The following is a 19,279-nucleotide window of genomic DNA, read 5'->3' on the forward strand; positions in this document are numbered from 1 at the left end:
GGCCAATTGAGAACGAAAAGTCGTTTTGGGATAGTGTTAAGGGCGCATTTGTAACCTAATGGTTGAGATTGTCCAAGGTCAGGTGCTGACTATTATAAACAAATTGTATATCTACACAAAACAACGATAAATGCACAAATTTAAGTTACAATCATGCTAACACGATCCGTCATAGCGACACAAAACAACGATAAATACACTAATTTAAGATACAACCATACTAACACGGTCTGTCTTGGGGGTTATGTTTACACAAACTCAAATAGTAAATAAATGCACTCAATGCACAGCAACAGCAATTACATTATACAGCTGATCAAAATGTAAACAATTATGTTCTTCATAAGGATAACATGGGAACTTTAAAAGCCACTGGGGCAGAGCCCAAGGGACTTAAAAAAAATGTAAGGTCAGTTTGCAAATCTACGCGACACGCTCTTTCCAATGAGACGACAATAGATAAAATCGGCTAAGAAATGGCGGAGGAGTTCAACCGACAAAATTTCATGTAGCGTATTAATTATATAGATTAGAATGTAGTTGCAATTTTTACAACCGTTCATAGTTGATAGGTATTGTATAGTACAATTGTATTTGAAATTCAAAAAAGATTATTTTTGTAATTCATTATATTAAAAAACCCCCCTTTACGAGCCTCCCTTTTTGAAAAACCCTCCTACCAAAATCAGAGACTTAAATCAGTGTAACTTTATTACACATAAGGGAGGTCTATTGAATAATTTAGCACTCATTAGGATCTTTTTTTATAGGTATCCATGGTATTCCTGCATTAAAAATAAAACAACTTTTTTAGAATTACAAGAAAAAATCACATTTACCCCTCAATATCTCCTTACCCGTTAATGTTAGATAGGTATTGTATGGTATCATCTTGTTTTAAATTTAATGTTGATTATTTTTGTATTTCATTATATTTAAAGAAAAACGTTCCGTTTTCAAGAGATTAGTAAAATAGTAAAAAACACCCCATTCCCTTTTCTCATAAACCCTCCTTCCCAAATCTAACACTCAAATCAATGTAACTTTTTTTTACATATTGAGGGAAGTGTATTCAACAATTTGGCGCTGGTTTGGAACTTTTTTTTTGGATGTCCTGGTTTGCTCTTTTTTAAGCTAATTGCACTGTACTAATATTAACCTTATGAGTATTCATATTTTTTTTTTTTTTTAACTTTATTTAATTTACAATCTGTTCAAGTTGAACAATAAGCAAATGATATAAATAGTAATACAAAAATAACTTAAAGAACATGAGCTAGTGATTGACCACCGTCAACACTAGCAAACAAAGAGAATTTTGATAACACTTAGCCGAATCTGAATGGTAGGTCCAATATCGTATGTCGCTTCAGTCTGTAAATGGTGTTGTGATTGTCCAATAAATTAAGTGCAAGATGATTTGAATGATTTTCCAATTTTATAATGTATTTTTCACTATATTTTGTAATTTCTTCTTTTACTGTTCGAATTTGAAGATCATTGTGAAGTGTTCTGTTGGTAACAAACCAAGGAGCGTTGACAATTTTACGTAATAATTTTGATTGGTAACGTTGAATAATTTCAATGTTTGAGGTACTTGCTGATCCCCAAAGCTGAATACCATAAGTCCAAATTGGTTTTAAAACTGTTTTGTACAGTAACAATTTATTTTGTGTACTGAGTTTTGATTTAGATCCAAGAAGCCAATTAAGTTTAGTTGTTTTTAAATTTAGATGTTGCCTTTTAGTCCAGATATGTGCCTTCCAATTAAGCTTTGCATCTAAGTGCATGCCCAAGTATTTTATTTCCGTTACTTGAGGGAGGTGAATATTGTTCATGGATACTGGAGGACATGTAGCCTGATTTAAGGTAAGTATTCATATTTAAAGGGAATTAAAGAATTTAGTCAGCTGTTTCAACTAAAAAAGTTGGTTCTATGATATTGCAAAAGCATTAAAAGTTATAAGATTTATCAACAGGGTGCAGCACTATTATTTTTATTTATGAAAACAGCTAATTTGAACCAAGCAGCAACAAAAAACCACTATACGCAATGAGAACTGTCAAAATTGGATTGTTTACACTTATGTTTATGTTAGCGAATTTCCCATATAGGGAATAAGCTATTACCGTAGTACTCATGGTAAGACCTGGACGCGGGACCGATTTTTTTTTTCGTTTTGAGGTCCCTAGAGGCCAAAAACACCATCCGTTCAAATTCATATATATATATTTATATATATATATGTGTCTGTCAGCACGATAACTCGAGCAAAAATGATCCGATTTTGATGAAATTTGGTACAAACGTGTAAACGTACGTTTATTCGAACGAGTTCGCGATCCAGCATGATCGGACCATGGGAACGGGGGTTTACGGGGGGTTTTATGGGGTAAAAATAGGTTTTTCCCATTTTTGACCCAAAAAACATAAAATTTAGCAATTTTTTTCCAAACCATTCTGTAGAGCTTAAAAAAACAAATAATTTAGTATATTGAAGCGTTATTATGCGCCTAATGGTTACGGAGAAAATTCCAAAAAATTGTAAATTTAAAATTCCCATGTTATTCTTATGGAGAATAAGTAAACTGTTGTAGTTTGCTTGTTTGTGAACATATTTTGATCAAATTTGGAAAATGTTTTTATTTCTTACTAACTATTCACATTTTACAAAAAAAAAAACAGTTTTACCCTCCCTGATGCAGCAAACCTAAGTACTTGTTAAACTAATTCTATTTAATTAAATCAAGAATAAATGTTATATTTTTAAGTAGACATTTCAGTGTAAATCCAATCAGTCAAATGGAAATTCGCTTAGTCTGCAGGTTTGCTGCGGCGGGGGTATTTTTAATTTCATAAATAATTTGTGATATTTTGCAAATCTTTAATAATTTATTTTTCTCTAATTGTTTAGCTGAAGTGGTAGTACATTATGGCTATGGTAAATGTGTAATACTATATACTGTAAATTTAAAGAAGAAAATTTTATCAAACTGGGTCCTCACCTATTGTTAACGCAAAGCTTGAGTATAAATGTAATAAGCATTGTAAACTTATGTGCCAATCCCGTACGAAGGACGGGTACTCTGCTAGTCATTCATAAAACAAGAATGTTACTTTTATAATTTACTTTAATAAATACTTAACAAACAAAATGTTATTAATTTTCCAAATTACATAGATTTTTCCCACTTTTGTATTGAAATCTCAATTCTTAAATTTAATAATTAATCTCCATTATCAATTCCCACCTTTTACTCCACATCTCTTTAAGATAATTTTTTAATTTTAAGATAACAATTTAAATACAAAAACCATAATATACGTAATTTTTTCATTGTTGCGGTGCACAAAAAAGACAGAGTCCTGTAACTCCTAAAAGGAGTAGCTTTAGAGAAAAAAATGTCACAAAGACAAGACAGAGTCCTATAACTTCTAAAAGGAGTAGCTTTAGAGTAAAAAATGTCACGAATAAAAACGTTTTAAAATGACATTTAAATTCTTAAACAATCCTAAAATGCAGTGTATTCCATAAGAAATAACAAAGTTAGTGGCCATATTGGAAAATGGTGGATATATATTTTTCATTCGTAACAGTCCTTAAAAATATTTTTCACAAATAAATGGGATCGTCTAATAAAAAGTTAACTCTATATGGAAAATCTAATTTATGTATGTTCACTATGTAATCTCAACCGGGATGAAACGGTGTACAATTTTATAGCAGAATGTCCAATAAAAAAATGCTTCAATGAATATGAGTTTTTTGAATTTTTAAAATGGCAAAGATTGGCGGGCACTTGGAAATTATCTTAAAGGGGCCTGGAGTAAAAGGTGGGAATTGATAATGGAGTTTAATTATTAAATTTAAGAATTGAGATATCAATACAAAAGTGGGAAAAATTTATGTAATTTGGAAAATTAATAAAATATTGTTTGTTAAGACAAGTATTCATTAAAGTAAATTATAAAAGTAACAGTCTTGTTTTATGAATTATTAACTGTTTGTAGGAAAAATTCAGATTCTCGGTAGGCTACATTTCAATTTTATTTTTGATTTATTTGTTATCTGATCTTATTTAGTATGTAGTGTTATTTGTGTATATTTTGTTGTGGAAATCAGTTTATTTTATGAATGATTGTATGTGATTCATGGACTTTTTAAAAGTGTTTTACAATCCTTATATATAATACGTGAAGGCGATTTCTACAAAACATTACTCCTCCGTTAATAATGGACGGATTTTTACAAACGACGTGTCAAAATTAAGTATTTTTTGTGTAGACGCCCCCTTTCACCAATTCCTGTAATAAAAATCCTCGGGCTTTGCCCCATAGGCCATCAAAGTTGGAGTTTCTCCCATAAGATTAACATGGGGGAGTCTAAATATTTAATTTGAAACTTTGTCCCCACTAATTTGAGAGAACGGCTGGGCGTAGAAACTTGGTAGGGGTGTCCAAAGAAAGGTATTGGTATGTAGATGAGTTATCAAAAGAAAAACTAAGCAAAATCCCTTAGGACTCTGCCCTAGAAGCCTTTAAAGATCCCTCCACAGAGTCGTTTACATTTTGGCCATGTGAATAATACTTTTTAATGAACAGCTGTTCATTTTTAAATTAATTGTATTTCAAACAACACCCATTTAATGGGAGTTACTGAATTCTACCAAATAAGTATTTTGCAAAGTTATTTTCTTATTTTAAAATTGATCGTTTTCTTTATCATGCCATGTTTTGCAATGTAACGTTCCATTACGGAATCAGTGCAAAATCCTTTTATCACAGCAATTCTTAAATTATTTCTTATTGAACTATCTTATATCTATTGTACTGGATGGTGTCTGCCTTTTTCACCGCTTTTGCCTACATTTTATCATATTATTCTACACATGTCAAATATTTATGTAGAGATATCTGCTCTTATCGTGTCTAATAAAATCCAAACATAGAAACCTTGCCTAAAATGGTACATATCTTGACAAATTATTTGCACCTGCCTATATTACGGACTTTGGCGCACTACTGGGTTGGTAACATTATTGAAAATAACACGACCTTTTGGCTGTAAGATATGGTACAGAGATAAAATACTATTTATGCAGCTACTGTCATGACAGAAAGGTCATATTTCTTTTAAACTAGATCACATAATCCTTTATAAGATACGTTGATTAACAATATGTAAACGTCAATGTATACGTAACAGCCAATTTACAGTATTTTTTGTTTTTGGAAATGTTCCTTTGCTATGTCATTTGCATTATTTGCTGCCAATAAAGTCGAAAGGCCGTATGAACTAGGAGGCCCCTAACAGTTCAAGAATAAAATCCAACTTCACTTCAAGTATTACACTACACCTAACATTCCGTAGAGAGATTATATTGACAACTTTATGTTATTGATAAGGCTGAGACAACTAACTGACATCCCCCATGTCAAGAAATTCCAGCTTCAACAGTAACCCTAAAATAAATTTCTCAAAAGTAAGCTAGAGGGTTCATTCGTTGGCACAGAAGTATGATTATGAACTGATATGAACTGACGCGACCTGATGAAGGAAAAATCAAACTTACACTGTAACGGATATACCTCCCTTTGAAATTGGAATATGTCTTCCCAACAAAATTTTTCTTTTCAAATAAAATCATATTACACTGATGAAATCACGGAAGTGTTTAACTACAAAAGAACGACCAATACTATTTTAATACTATTTAAAGGTTCTTCCAAAGGAAGAGATACCAGATAACATTCTAATACTGTAATAACTCCGATGACGTACGGTATGGGGAATATTTTATTCATTGAATGATCAACCTAATTCGGCAACTAACGCAATTAATATCATTATTGTTTTTACTCTTATTATTCTTTAAACAATGCTAAATGCTCAAAATATGTAGCCTATATTTCACCCAATTTATCACAGTTAGGTGAATTATCGTAAGCCTTGAAAGTAACCGTCAATTTCGACGGGTTTCACCTAGTATTTTAAAATCAGTATTTCAACCACAAAACACATGGACTTTGACCATTGTTCTTTGTGTTTAAGTAAAAACACTGTATTTATATTTTATTTCAATAAACACTTTTTCTTCTTCAGTATTCTGATACATACTTTCTCCCATGTTTATGTTATTTTTATTTGTCGAAACTATGACTATTTAGGATAACATGGTAAATACACTTTTTGTAGAAAATCTTAACGCAAAATTACTAATAAAAGATTGCGTTGTTATCCTTACCCGTTTTAAAGTTATAGCTACATTTCGAGGAAACTGTAAATTTATCTAAAAGGGGGGGGGGGTAGAGAAAAGCACAAGGGGGAGTAGTGGGGACTTTTGGGAAAATGCTCATCTCAACATGGTCTAACAGCATAGAAAAATCCAGCTTTCCCATAATTACTTACAATATCAAACCTATATTGACTGTGGGCTACGTACTATCCATGGCGCGCCTCGCTACTACTACGAATTTTCCACGTTTACTCTTACAGAATTAAACGTAGCTCTGTTGTTTTTGCACAGATTTCCTTAAACTTGGTGTTGTTGTACTACTTGTTAGTTTTTCTAACCATAAATATTCTGTAACTGTCTTAAACGCGTACAATATTTTCAATATTTGATTTTAAAGTAGTTTTAAATTTTCCTTTTTGCAATAAATGTTGATTGGGGCCTAAAGCATAAGAGATAGAAGAAAGGTTGTAAATAACCTTTTTGAAGGACAATATATTTAGGCGTAGATAGACAGTTAAACCACCTTTCTATCATTACCGTTTGAGAGTTATCGCGGAAACGTAAACCACTGACGCGCGTAACTTCCCCCTCCCTCCCGAGTTGTGACCACCCTAGAAATGTGACATCATCAATTTTTTTCATCTACTAGATGTACCCAACAATAATCAAAAGTCAAATTTTGTCAGACTTTCAGTGCATACTCAACCCGTTTGGCGCCCGGCCTAAGTGGTGTGTTCAAACAAAATAATAACCAAAATTTTAATTAACTTACATAATTTAAATTGTTCTTCTTAGTGAAATGTCGCAATTTGTCACGTCGCCGCAGTTATAATACTTGAAAAAGTGGTCTAAATTTAAAAATGTTTCTTTCTAAAAAATTCAATAACTGTCAGCTTTAAAGTAACTTAACTAAATTGTTAATTATATACACATTTACAGGGCTTCTTAAACACATTTAATAATTGATTTTGTCATTCAGCCTCCATTTTTTAATCTCGGGGGACTGCGAACGTTCCCCTTGCGTTAATGTAGCCCAGTCAATGAATGCAATAAAACACCCTTTTTCGCAACTAAATGCTGGAAAGCTGGATTTTTTATATGTGATAGAACCACATGAGAGGTGTATTTTCCCAAAAGTCCCCACTTCTACCCCTTGAGCTTTCCCCCCACCCCCCTCCAAACATAGAAATTGCAGTGTTTTACTTAATTGGTCATAATTCGAATGCTATGTAAGCTATCGAGCTGCAATTTGTTTTGTTTTATTTCTGATTAGTTTTCCTACAACTTTTGTATTTACAACATTTTTCTAAAACCAATTTAAACTTTGTTAAAAGCTTAGCCCAGCCAATAAACGCACAAACTGCCTTTTTTCGTAGCTAAAAAGTGGAAAGCTGAGTTTGTTATATGTAATGGAACCACTTAAGACGTTTTTTTTCAAAAAGTTCCCGATTTTCCCCCTTTAGTTTTTCCCCGCAACCCCTTCCTAACCTGAAAATTGCAGTCATTCACTTTACTGGATATAATTCAAATTCTACGCATGCCATCGTAGTGAAATTTGATTTGTATTATTTGTAATAAGTTTATCTTCAAATTTTGTACTAAATGTTTTCTTATAAAACTATATCCAAAGAAATGTAGCGTTTTAACTTTTTTTGATCATGTTTATGTTTTAGAGTACACAATTTTGTTTTACCCTCTATATATTTTTTCCAAATAAAATGTGCAAAATGTTTCAAACAAAAATTGTGTGTATGTTTCTTACGGTTTATAAATATATATTTGGTTAGTCGTCTGAACGAACGATGTATAGTGTGGTGCACTATATAGTGTGGTGCGTCGGCAAAGAGAGCGCGTGCAGGCTTCTTCAAAGCATCTGCGCAGCCCAGCCCCACCCGTCGATGCGTCACGTCGTAGGCACTGACATTGCTAAGTTCTCAAAAGTTGTATACAAATGCTAAAGCGTTGTACTTTGTACTTTACTACCAAAACAATCTGTATCCAAGCTTAACCGCGAACTACAAAAACAATTGTTATTTAGATGGAACCCAATAATTTACTTTTTTATAACCAGTTTTGGTTCAGGTAAATTAATCTCTACCTACTTACTTGTTATACTTGCAATACTTGTAATACTTGATTTCTTAATCTTTGACCAACGGAAGCTTGATAGATTGAGGTATAGAACACTAGGCCTAATAAACACTTTAAAAATCACTATAAACATACTCTTTGCTCTTCCTTACGTTACAATGTGCTTTCCATTATCTACCACCAATGGGACTCGCTTTGTTCCGCAAGATTTATACTAACTGCGCCTCGCGGTCAGTAAAGATCTAAACAGTAAACTGTAAAAAAATAATAATTAGATTTAACCTAATTATATGTACATTTCTTAAATTTATTGTTAAGTCTTAACTCGTTCCTCATTTCAAATAATAATTTATTTGATTATTTCTGTCAACGGCTACACAATAATATACATGGATACATATATTACATTACATAAAGCTGGGTAAGAAACATACTGAACCCAATGATGAGATGACCCCATTCGCCTATGGGTCTGAGGATGATTGCAGTGTCGAATCGAAATCTACCACCACTTACCATCTTTTATGTATATTTACAGTATTGTGAGTAACATTATTAAGTGTAAATTTATGTTTTAAGTGTTAGGCTATTAGACGTATTTTCTTTTATTTACTTTCCAATTAATTAATGTAATAAGGTATATATCCAAAAGTTATAAATAAGTAAGTAAAAAACTGTATTTGTGTCCCCATACATGCAGGCAAGACTATTTACAGGATACATACAGGCAAATTATTCAAATTTTCTTTCTTGACATATTGTGAAGAGGTGTCAATCAAATTGGGTTTTTTTTCATAATCTTGGTGACGTTCTGTTCTCTAATATTTGATCGTTTTCATGTTATCTTAAAAATGAGTCAGCATAATAGTTCTTTATTAGTTAGTGGTAGACATTATGCAAACGTTTAACATCGCTAAAAAAGATGAAGGCGCTTATTAAGGCTGTGCGTCTAAAAATGTGAGCATTTTATTTATTTTTTATTTTGATGTTATATTTTTAGTTGGACCTTTAGAATGAGTTATCAGCAATAACCAATTTTTTTGGAGTTTTGGTTTAGGAAAAATTGAAGGTCAAATGTCGGATTTTTAGCCATAAAGGAACATACAAATCTCAAAAACGGGAAGTGCGAAAATTATTAAAAAATATTTTATATACTGTACTAGTGACAACAAAGCTCGACATAATTTTTAAAAATTGAAATACATATTTTTTTTTTTACCCACAGTTAAAAGCTATTTTTACATGGAAATCCCTAACTTATAATTTTTAAAAATAACTTAAGATGTCGGGGCTTTTATGTTTTAACCGTTAAGCATATTCTTTGTATGTATCCGTTTATTATAAGGCCATGGTGTATGTACTTTTAAAGCGATGTAAAACGGTCAAGAAACCCCGGCACGCACACTAGAACGGCTTTATAGACGCCCGCACTCGCACGCGCCGGCCTCTCCCCCCGCGCTATCGATCGGCAACACCTGCGTGCTCCTTTCCTTTACTAACCTTGCGCTCGTCTTTTCACTGACACCACGTGGTCGTACTGTCACCGTCAGTGTATGGTTATGTGATCTTTTTACGTCTTTAAATTTCTATTTATTTTATCATTGTTAATGTTATACGTATTCAGATATCACTTGTATGTAGAAATATTTGGACGTGTTATTGGCAGGCCAGTGTTATACAACAGGCACTTTGTTTTATTTGAAATTAATTTAGATTCTTTATAAAGATAAAAGATGCCTCGCCTCGTAAGAGCTTTAAGTGTAAAAGGACAAAGAAATCCCTCGTAAAAAGGTTGTTTTGGAAAAACAAGAGGTGCGAAAACGAGTCACTAGTTTCGAGTGATAACAATGATGTTGTTCAGTTAGAGGATTCCGAATCAATCTTCAATAGACTTATGGAAGAAGGTCCTTCTACAAGGCACAAAGAAGTAATCAACCAAAGGTGAGTTTAAGAAAAAGTTGCATAACTATTTATTTACTATGGTTGTCCAAGTCAATGTATGAATATCCATATTATGAATATGTAATGAAATGTATGAACCCCTTACCTCTATATGGTTAGACGTGAGGTAGTGGGCAGGTACTTCATGTTGGAAAATGTTTAACCAATGAACAGATATGGAAATGCATACCTTCATACAACTGCAGTAGCAAGAGTAACAACACAACTTTTAGAATTAAACTGTGCAAAAATAATTTCAGACAATTTTTAAGACGAATTTTTTCTTTAAAGTGCTCTTTTGGATTATACTGGTTATACCTACCACTACAGAATGAGCATCGAAGTGATTTGCATGTAGATAAATTTGGTTGTATGTAATGCAGATTTAGCCCCCGAATGTTGTTTAGTAATTATATAGTCTTTATTGATAACCTTCCAAGTCCAAATAACTTTAAACCAAGGTAGTTTATTTTTCTGTTCTATAGTATGGACGACGATCAAGAACAACACATAGTATGTACAAGTGATTCAAACGCAGATGATGATGAAGCTGACTTTCCACCTTTGATTGTGGAACATTGTCCGACACCGACAGAGACACAATTTGAACTATCTGGTCGTCGCATAGTCAATGTAAAACACGTGATGGAACAGATGTGCATTATATCGAACCATCCTAAGGTTTGTACAATGGGAAAATATGAATTCCGTAGAGAGGTCTCCAATGGACTATTTAGCAGTTGGACGTATTTTTGTCACAATTGTGATAAAGAATTTGTTGTCACGTCAGAGCCTCTTGACCAAAAGATGGAAATAAATGATGCATTGGTGTGGGGAGCCATGTCAGTTGGAATTGGTTTTTCACAAGTAGAAGAAATGTTTAGTATTATGGATATACCAATGATGGGTCATAACAAATACAACAAGCACGAGACGAAAGTTGGAAATGTAAGTAAACAAAATATACCTCTACTACTACAACTATATATGTAAGTAAACGAAATATACCTTTACTACTACTGCTATATAACACTATGATGGTGTCTGTCTATGTGTTTGTGTATTTTTTCAGTAATATACAGTTATTTAATACTGTATTTTACTGTTAGCATTAATACTGTATTGATAGAAATACAGTAGTTGTTACAGCAGTTGAACAAATTAAAATTTAGACATAATTAAAACCATTTAGATAACTTTAGACTAATTTTAGATAAATTTAGACATACAATAAAATAAAATATTTCTATAACGTTAGTATCTTGTCAAACATCAAGGTTGATTATAGGCAACTGAACTAGGCCATCAGTGGTAGAATGAGACAAGACAGCAGTGGCTAGGCAGGCAGGGACTAGGGAGGTTGGCCGGTACGGCGACGCAAAGCGAAAGCAATGGCAATGGCGTGGTGAGTCAGAGTGCGAGAGAGAAGGAAGATACACACACGCATGCAGCGCGCTCGCAACGGCGACCTCCACGCTGCCTAGCGGATTTAATTTGCTACAGAGGTAGACGCTCAGCCTTAAGGGTTTTAAAATCTCCTCTATTATATATATAGACTTAATAAAAAAGTTAGTTTTAACATTGACCTTGTTTTAATTTGTATATTCATTATCATGATTAAAAATGGCTTATAAATATTACCGACAGTTTTCTACGTTGTTCGTGATATTATTTTAACACAGGCTTACAAATCATGGCAGAGCAGAAAGCTTACCCTTGCTAGTGGGAAGCGTGAAGAGAGGGACATATCAATAATAGGACGCAGTTTGTATCAAGGATTAGTGGGTCGACGAAAACTTTATACTGACAGTGAGATGCTTCATTTAGTCACGGTTTAGCTTGGAAACAGATTGTTTTGGTAGTAAATTAGGCTTCAAATTAGGAAGTCTTAGGATTTGTATGAAACAGTTGAGAACTTAGCGGTGCCGGTCCTTATGCATCGACGGGCGGGGCTGCGCGGATGCTTTAAGAAGCCTGCAAGCGCTGTCTTTGCCAACGCCCACACTACATCAGTTATTTCAGATGACTAACCAAATATATATATTTATAAACCTTAAGAAACATACTAACATTTTTTTTCTGACACATTATGCGTATTTTATTTGGAAAAAATATATAGAGGGTAAAACAAAATTGTGTACTCTAAAACATAAACATTATCAAAAAAAGTTAAAATGCTATATCTCTTTGGATATAGTTTTATAAGAAAACATTTAGTACAAAAGTTGAAGATAAACTAATTACAAATAATACAAATTTGAATTATATCCAGTAAAGTGAACGACTGTAATTTCCAGGTTTGGAGGGGGTTGGGGGAAAAAGCTCAAGGTGGAGAATCGTAAACTTTTTGAAAATACACGTCTTAAGTGGTTTCATCACATATAACAAACTCAGCTTTCCACTATTTAGCTACAAAAAAAGGCAGTTTGTGCGTTTATTGGCTGGGCTAGATGCGATGACGCAGCGCAGAGGTGTTCAACTAGCCCGCACGCGCTCTCTTTGCCGACGCCCAGCTCTTCACCCGGTCACCTAGATGACTAACCAATAATATATTTGTAAACCTTGAAAAACGTACTAAAACTTTTGTTTGTACCATATTTGAATATTATATCTAATTACAAGTATAAATAGAGAAAAACAAAATTTTGCACTCTGAAACAAAGCTTTTAACGAAGTTTAAATTTTATATCTCCCTAAGTATTGGTTTTAGAAAAATTTTGTAAATACAAAAGTTGTAGGAAAACTAATCAGAAATAAAACAAAACAAATTGCAGCTCGATAGCTTACATAGCATTCAAATTATGACCAATTAAGTAAAACACTGCAATTTCTATGTTTGGAGGAGGGTGGGGGGGAAAGCTCAAGGGGTAGAAGTGGGGACTTTTGGGAAAATAAACCTCTCATATGGTTCTATCACATATAAAAAGTCCAGCTTTCCACCATTTAGTTGCGATAAAAAACGTTTATTGACTGGGCTAAATGGGTAATTGAGGTGTAATTGGTTCTTTTATATCACATTTGTTATACCAGCATACATCTTTATTGGTAGGCCATTTAAAAAGGTTTTGGCCACTCATTGACATTGAAGTTATTTTGTAGTCCTCCCCAGAAACTAAAATTATTGTAAGAAGAGCATCTATCATGTACAGCCACTGTGGTATCAAGTCACCCAAAGACAGGAAAATTATGTTGAGTTTTGATAAGACGAGGTTTATGACAATCCTATCATAGATAAGAGATAAAACTATGCTGATAATGTAATTTAAGAAGTTGAAAAAAGAGGGGAAAAAATGCCACAGGTTTCACGGGGTCATTGTTCTGAAAAAAAGTATAATATTATTCGGGTTAAAATTTTTGGGAAACTCTTTGGCTTTTAAATTTTATTTTTTTTACATTTAATTTTGTTTCAATTGAAGATATTATTGTACCATATTGAAGCTAAGGTATTAGGCTTCAAAAAAAGTTTAAGTGTACAAGTAATTTATTGGTAGTTAAAAAATTAAAAAAGTGTAAAAAACTTTTTTAGCTTATAGTTTCAAGTCACTCCACAGGCCTCAAGTCATCCTGTTGTATGGTATGATTTAAATTGGCATTCTGTTAATTATATTTTTTAACCCGCCATTATGACAGTGTGTATCTGGATCCGGATCCGAATTTTTCAAGATCCGGATCCAGTACCGACATTTTCTTATCCGGATCCGCCCATCACTAATTAATTGTTATAGTTACTGTTGCTTTAGTACTTTTGTGATCTATTAGAAACTAGCACGTCAACATCATTATATATACTGCAGTGTTGCAGTATTATTGGTTGTTCGGTAGTCATGTATTTGCTGTAAAATGGTGTAACCGTTGAGAGGAAATAAATAAATAAATAAACTGGCTGAGAGGATGAAATAAAACATGACAACATTTTTTAAATATATTTATAAAGTAATTCCAGTGATTTAGCAGTTGTTTAATAATCAGCTACCTACAACTTTACGGCCGTATAATAAACAAATCAACATCATAATATACCAACAAGAGAAAACGGTAAAGCAATCTAAAACTTATTTATATATTTTATTTGTAAAAACAATTTGAAAATAAATTATATCACGATTGCACAATTAAAAATCATTGTGATAGGCCAATTGTATTTTAAGAGTTTGTAAGGTTGAACCAATATCAAAACAAAACTGCTGGATTGTATCTCCGATCGCACGGCTGCTTCATCTCTTCTAAGGCAACTCCACGACTGTACTGGCACCACGCACCATACACACACACACTCAAACTATAATTCAAATCGAATCGGTCGATTTGTTTCACCAATATAAACAGTCAATCGTATCCATTTGATTCTATACAGAGCGGTTAGTTAAATACAATATTACAGAAAATATTCCTCCGTACAATTTGTAGAGGGTAGAGGACTAGAATAGAGGAACGGTAAATACGTTAGTGGGAGGGTGGGGGCTCCGAGGCTTGTACAGGACGTACAGGTTTTCGCCGTGCAGTTCCGGCGTACGAGGGTGGAGGAGGTGCAGTGACAACCTCCCTGATGGTGCCAGTGCCGGGGTGATGGCGAGGGGTGGGACGTAGGGTGGGAGGAGGGGCCTGAGGACGACTACGGGGTTGAGGACGCTTGGGTACCACACTCTCTGTACCCCTCGGGTAGTCTCGGGCCACAGTATTACACACCATCTTCTGCTCAGAGCGAGCCACATCGCTCAGTGTTGTCAGCACCAGTTCCTGTACAAAGAGACTTCTATCTGCCCGACTCCGTTCAACTGTCTCTCGCTCCACATCTGTCATACTGGCCTCTAAACATCTGCAACATGGTTAAAAACTGCAATAATTACTATATCCAATTAAAGAGTTACCTATCTTGTTTAATACTGAAGAATTCCAATTATTGGATCAATCAGGAAAGTTACATTCGGACGAACAAAAATAGGATAGTTAGATTTCTACTGAAATTTAGAAAAATAATTCACGCTTTTAGTGCGATTGCGGAGGACGATAATAGGCTCCCATCCAAGATGGCGGACACTCATCACCAACTGTACTAGTGCTCCCCATTATTTCAGTGAATTAAGTGGTAAAACCAACAAATTACCTACATAACTTCACACAAAACTGTACTCATCAACTGTAAGTACACAAAAATCATGAGAAACTAAGACCTACATACCTAAAGAGTAGATTCAATCTGAAAACAAATTTGCTGCACAAGTGCTTACAACTCACCAACATACCTTGCTCTCAGCTTTAAAATATTGAATCAAGCACCAAAATAAATTTGTATAATCTTCTGACAGTATAAACTGAAAAAGTCTAAGATATTATGAATAATACACTATTTACAGAACTAGAATAAACCAATTAAAACTGTGACAGCTGGTGACAAGTAATGCTGACAGAGCACAATCAGCACATTCCATCTTTGCTAACCCACTCAAAATACTGCTAATAACTGACCAATGCCAACATAGCTGAGCTGTGCTTTCAAATCACTAATGCAAGACTGCACATATGTTATCAATTGACATAATATTCCTGATAAAAAACACTTAAACAATTTGACCAAACCAAGAAGAAATTTATTTTACAACCACCAAAAACTAAACCCCCCTAAAAAAGTGACAATCAGAAACCACCATAAATCATGTCAAAATATCCATGTGGAATATGCAACATAGGGGTTAAACACAAAGGCATTCTGTGTACCGGAGAGTGCAATCAATGGTATCACTCCAAATGCCTGAAATGGACAGATAAAAAACTGAAAACGCTTACGAACCTAGAGATACAAAGCTGGAAATGTAATTCGTGTACCGAAGACACCAAAGTCCAAAACCCCAGTGTAGACGAACTAGAGCAATGGATTAGTAACCTAAGTGACATAGAATCAGCTGACCTTGAAACATCACTATCTTTAGCATCCGAGGTTGGCAGCGCGCTACTAATGGAGAATAAAGAACTCAAACAAAACTTAGTAGCTATGACAAACAAGTACATTATTCTAGAAAATGAAATAAAGGAATTGAAAAACTCCAAAGACCATTCCTTAATATACCAACAGCAACTAGAGGAATGCATTATTGAAAAGGAAAACATCCTATTCAAATATAACTCCCTCATTGAAAAAACAGATGAACTAGATAAAGCACTGATAAAGGAGAAACAAATGAGATATAGCCTAGAAAAAATGTTCGAGGAACATGACAAGGAGAGTACTGAAACTATCCTTAGATATGAAACAAACATCAAACAACTCCAAAACAAAGTTAAAGAACTTGAACAAAATAAGCCTGTCATAGATAGAAACCCAGCTAGACCAATATACACAGACTCTGAAACCCAACTCTGATGCACTCCCGTCAACTCCAAACACAACGATATACACAGAACTACTACACATAAAAAATAAAATCAAGGCCTTAGAAGGGAATATGGAAAAATTGAATAAAAAGCAACTAAAAAGAGAGAACTCAAGACACAAAAGAGACAAAAAACTACTGCTGTCACAAACAGACTGAAACTGAGGGAATCAGACAAACCCCGCCCAAAAAACTGAATACACTTAATACAGAGGGAAACAGACAAACCCCGCCAAAAAAACTGAATACACTTAATACAGAGGGAAACAGAAAAACCCCGCCAAAAAAACTGCATACACCGAACACAGAGGGAAACAGACAAACCCCGCCCAAAAAACTGAATACACCTAATACAGAGGGAAACAGACAAACCCCGCCAAAAAAACTGATTGAAAACACAACAATCAATTCCACACTGGACCTGGGCCAAACAGCCTCTCTTATTCCACTCAGTGACGATGAAGATGCTGAATCCACCGAAACAAGAGCACATCCAGGGAAATTCATTAGGAGTAAATCTGTGAACACAAACAGCGGCAGAGTATCTATGATTACAGAGGAAGACCATCGTAGCCTCGAAGGACAAAAGATTTTTGCATTTCCACCAGAAGATACCCCGCTGATAAGCACACAATTAATGACAGATGAGGATCTACAGCACACATGCCGCATCCACCTTATTGACACACAACACCTGACATCATGTGAATACAAAACACTGCCACCCGAAGCTAGACCTACTATAATCAGGAGACTACAAAATAGAAACCTATCCTTTAACAACTTTATTACAGCTCAAGAGAACGAGGACAACACTCACATTGTCATATGCTCAACAGGAATAAATGGCAATTGGAAGAGGAAACTGTTCCGGTTCCTTGAATTGGCAAACGATTGTATAAAATTCCCAGTACTTTTCTCTATCAGACTCGAAGAATTCATAGAAACTGCCAGCCTCAGCAAACTACACCTTAAAAAAAATAATACAAATACTACTACAATATTCATGTAATGCCTACTATACACAAACAAAAGACCACAAAAAAATTATTGATGATCTCATTGACCTACATTGACCTATTGATCTACAGACAGGGTACAAAGGAAAATAGCAAAAATATTCCCAGGAAAAGAAAAAACCTCGTACTACAGTACTTGGAGAACAACTCGGGGAACGTACACAGGAATTAACACCTATCAACCTCCATGTCTACCATCCAACAGTGAGGAAAGCTTCGCTCAAGCAGCGATGCTTGAGCAAAGAGAACTTTGGAAGTCAAAAGAATCGATGTTGCTACACCACCTTAACACCATATACAAGGAGTACAATATAAGCAGCCTCCAAAAAGACGACCCTAAACTCCAAGACTTCTGCAATAGAACCAAAAACAAATACGCCATCATAAACCTGAACACTGGAAACTTCCTCACCCAACAAGAAACAACACACCCAACACCTTACCAATTTGGTTTCGATGGAGCACGTCTAGTGCAACTACTGAGGAAAGGTAATGGAAATTATGCAACTGCTCCAAACAACATAGCAATTAATCAAAACATCTTAGTATCAGACGAGACAATACTCCTAAACGAACTACATCTCTATAATAGCACAAAACACATTGACATTAAAAACTCATACAACACTAAACTGAACTTAGTCCAAGGTGTGCCAGGATTTGGGAAAACAACTTTCCTACTCAACAACTATGCTACAGGGGACCTCATCCTGTTTCCTACAAGAGATGCGGCAATGGACTTCCGACAGAGATACAAAACCAACCACCCAGACCATAGCCAGGCAAAATGCAATGACACCTTCAGAACCGTGCATTCATTCATAATAAACTCCACCCAACATCTTAAGAGAGGAAACACCTATAACAGGCTCTTCATCGGCAAAGCCCTAATGATGCATGCCGGAGAAATACTCTTTGCAGCCATTTTATCAACTGCTAAAGAAGTATTGCTTATTGGCGACATGAACCAAATACCATATATAAACAGAGCAGAGAACCTAGAAGTTAAATACCACAACATTACAGAAATAGCCACAACAACAAAAATACTAAACACCACATACAGATGCACAAAGAGCACCACAGCCATCCTCTCAAAATTCTACAGCCAAGGAATGCAAACCACCAACCAGACAGAGAAAGAAATGGCGACACAGCAGTATCAGGGACTAGAAAGCCTGAACCTCACTCTCAACAAAAATAAATACAAATGCTTGGTCTTCAAACAAGCTGAGAAAAGAGAACTAAACAAGCTAGGTTTCAACGCATCTACGATACATGAATTTCAAGGACGGCAAGCAGAAAACATAGCTGTCATACGAACATCTGCTAAAAGAGAAGAAATTTATGAATCGCAGCACCACTGCATCGTTGCTATCTCAAGGCACACACACTCATTCCTTTACATAACACCCAGCAGTAATGATAAACTAGGCCGTTGGATACAACAAGCAAACTTGCTTAGCTCCCAGGAACTTTCCAAATACCACATCAACATTGAGAAAATCGCAGAACCACCCCTCCCAAAGTATAAAAACACACTACAAACTAACAAAAACCAAAGTTGCACACAAGAACCCCTAAACACTCCCACCTCCCAACATCATTTTTTAGAAGAACACC

At 34.6% G+C, this 19,279-nt stretch overlaps 1 protein-coding gene across 1 annotated transcript in view; it reads right to left on the reverse strand.

Annotated features, from left to right (window-relative positions):
* Positions 1-14,178: 14,178 nt before the first annotated feature.
* LOC128983684 (E3 ubiquitin-protein ligase KCMF1-like) overlaps positions 14,179-19,279 on the reverse strand; it is a 78,968-nt gene continuing 73,867 nt past the window's right edge. The window contains exon 8 of the mRNA XM_054403086.1: positions 14,179-15,085. Coding sequence (XP_054259061.1) covers positions 14,713-15,085 — 373 coding nt within the window. The 3' untranslated portion in view covers positions 14,179-14,712. The remainder of the gene's footprint in view (positions 15,086-19,279) is intronic.

This window comes from Macrosteles quadrilineatus, unplaced genomic scaffold (assembly GCF_028750875.1).
Source record: "Macrosteles quadrilineatus isolate MER2022 unplaced genomic scaffold, UCM_ALF_1.0 Scaffold_1__1_contigs__length_201487025, whole genome shotgun sequence".
NCBI classification, from domain to species: Eukaryota; Metazoa; Arthropoda; class Insecta; order Hemiptera; family Cicadellidae; genus Macrosteles; species Macrosteles quadrilineatus.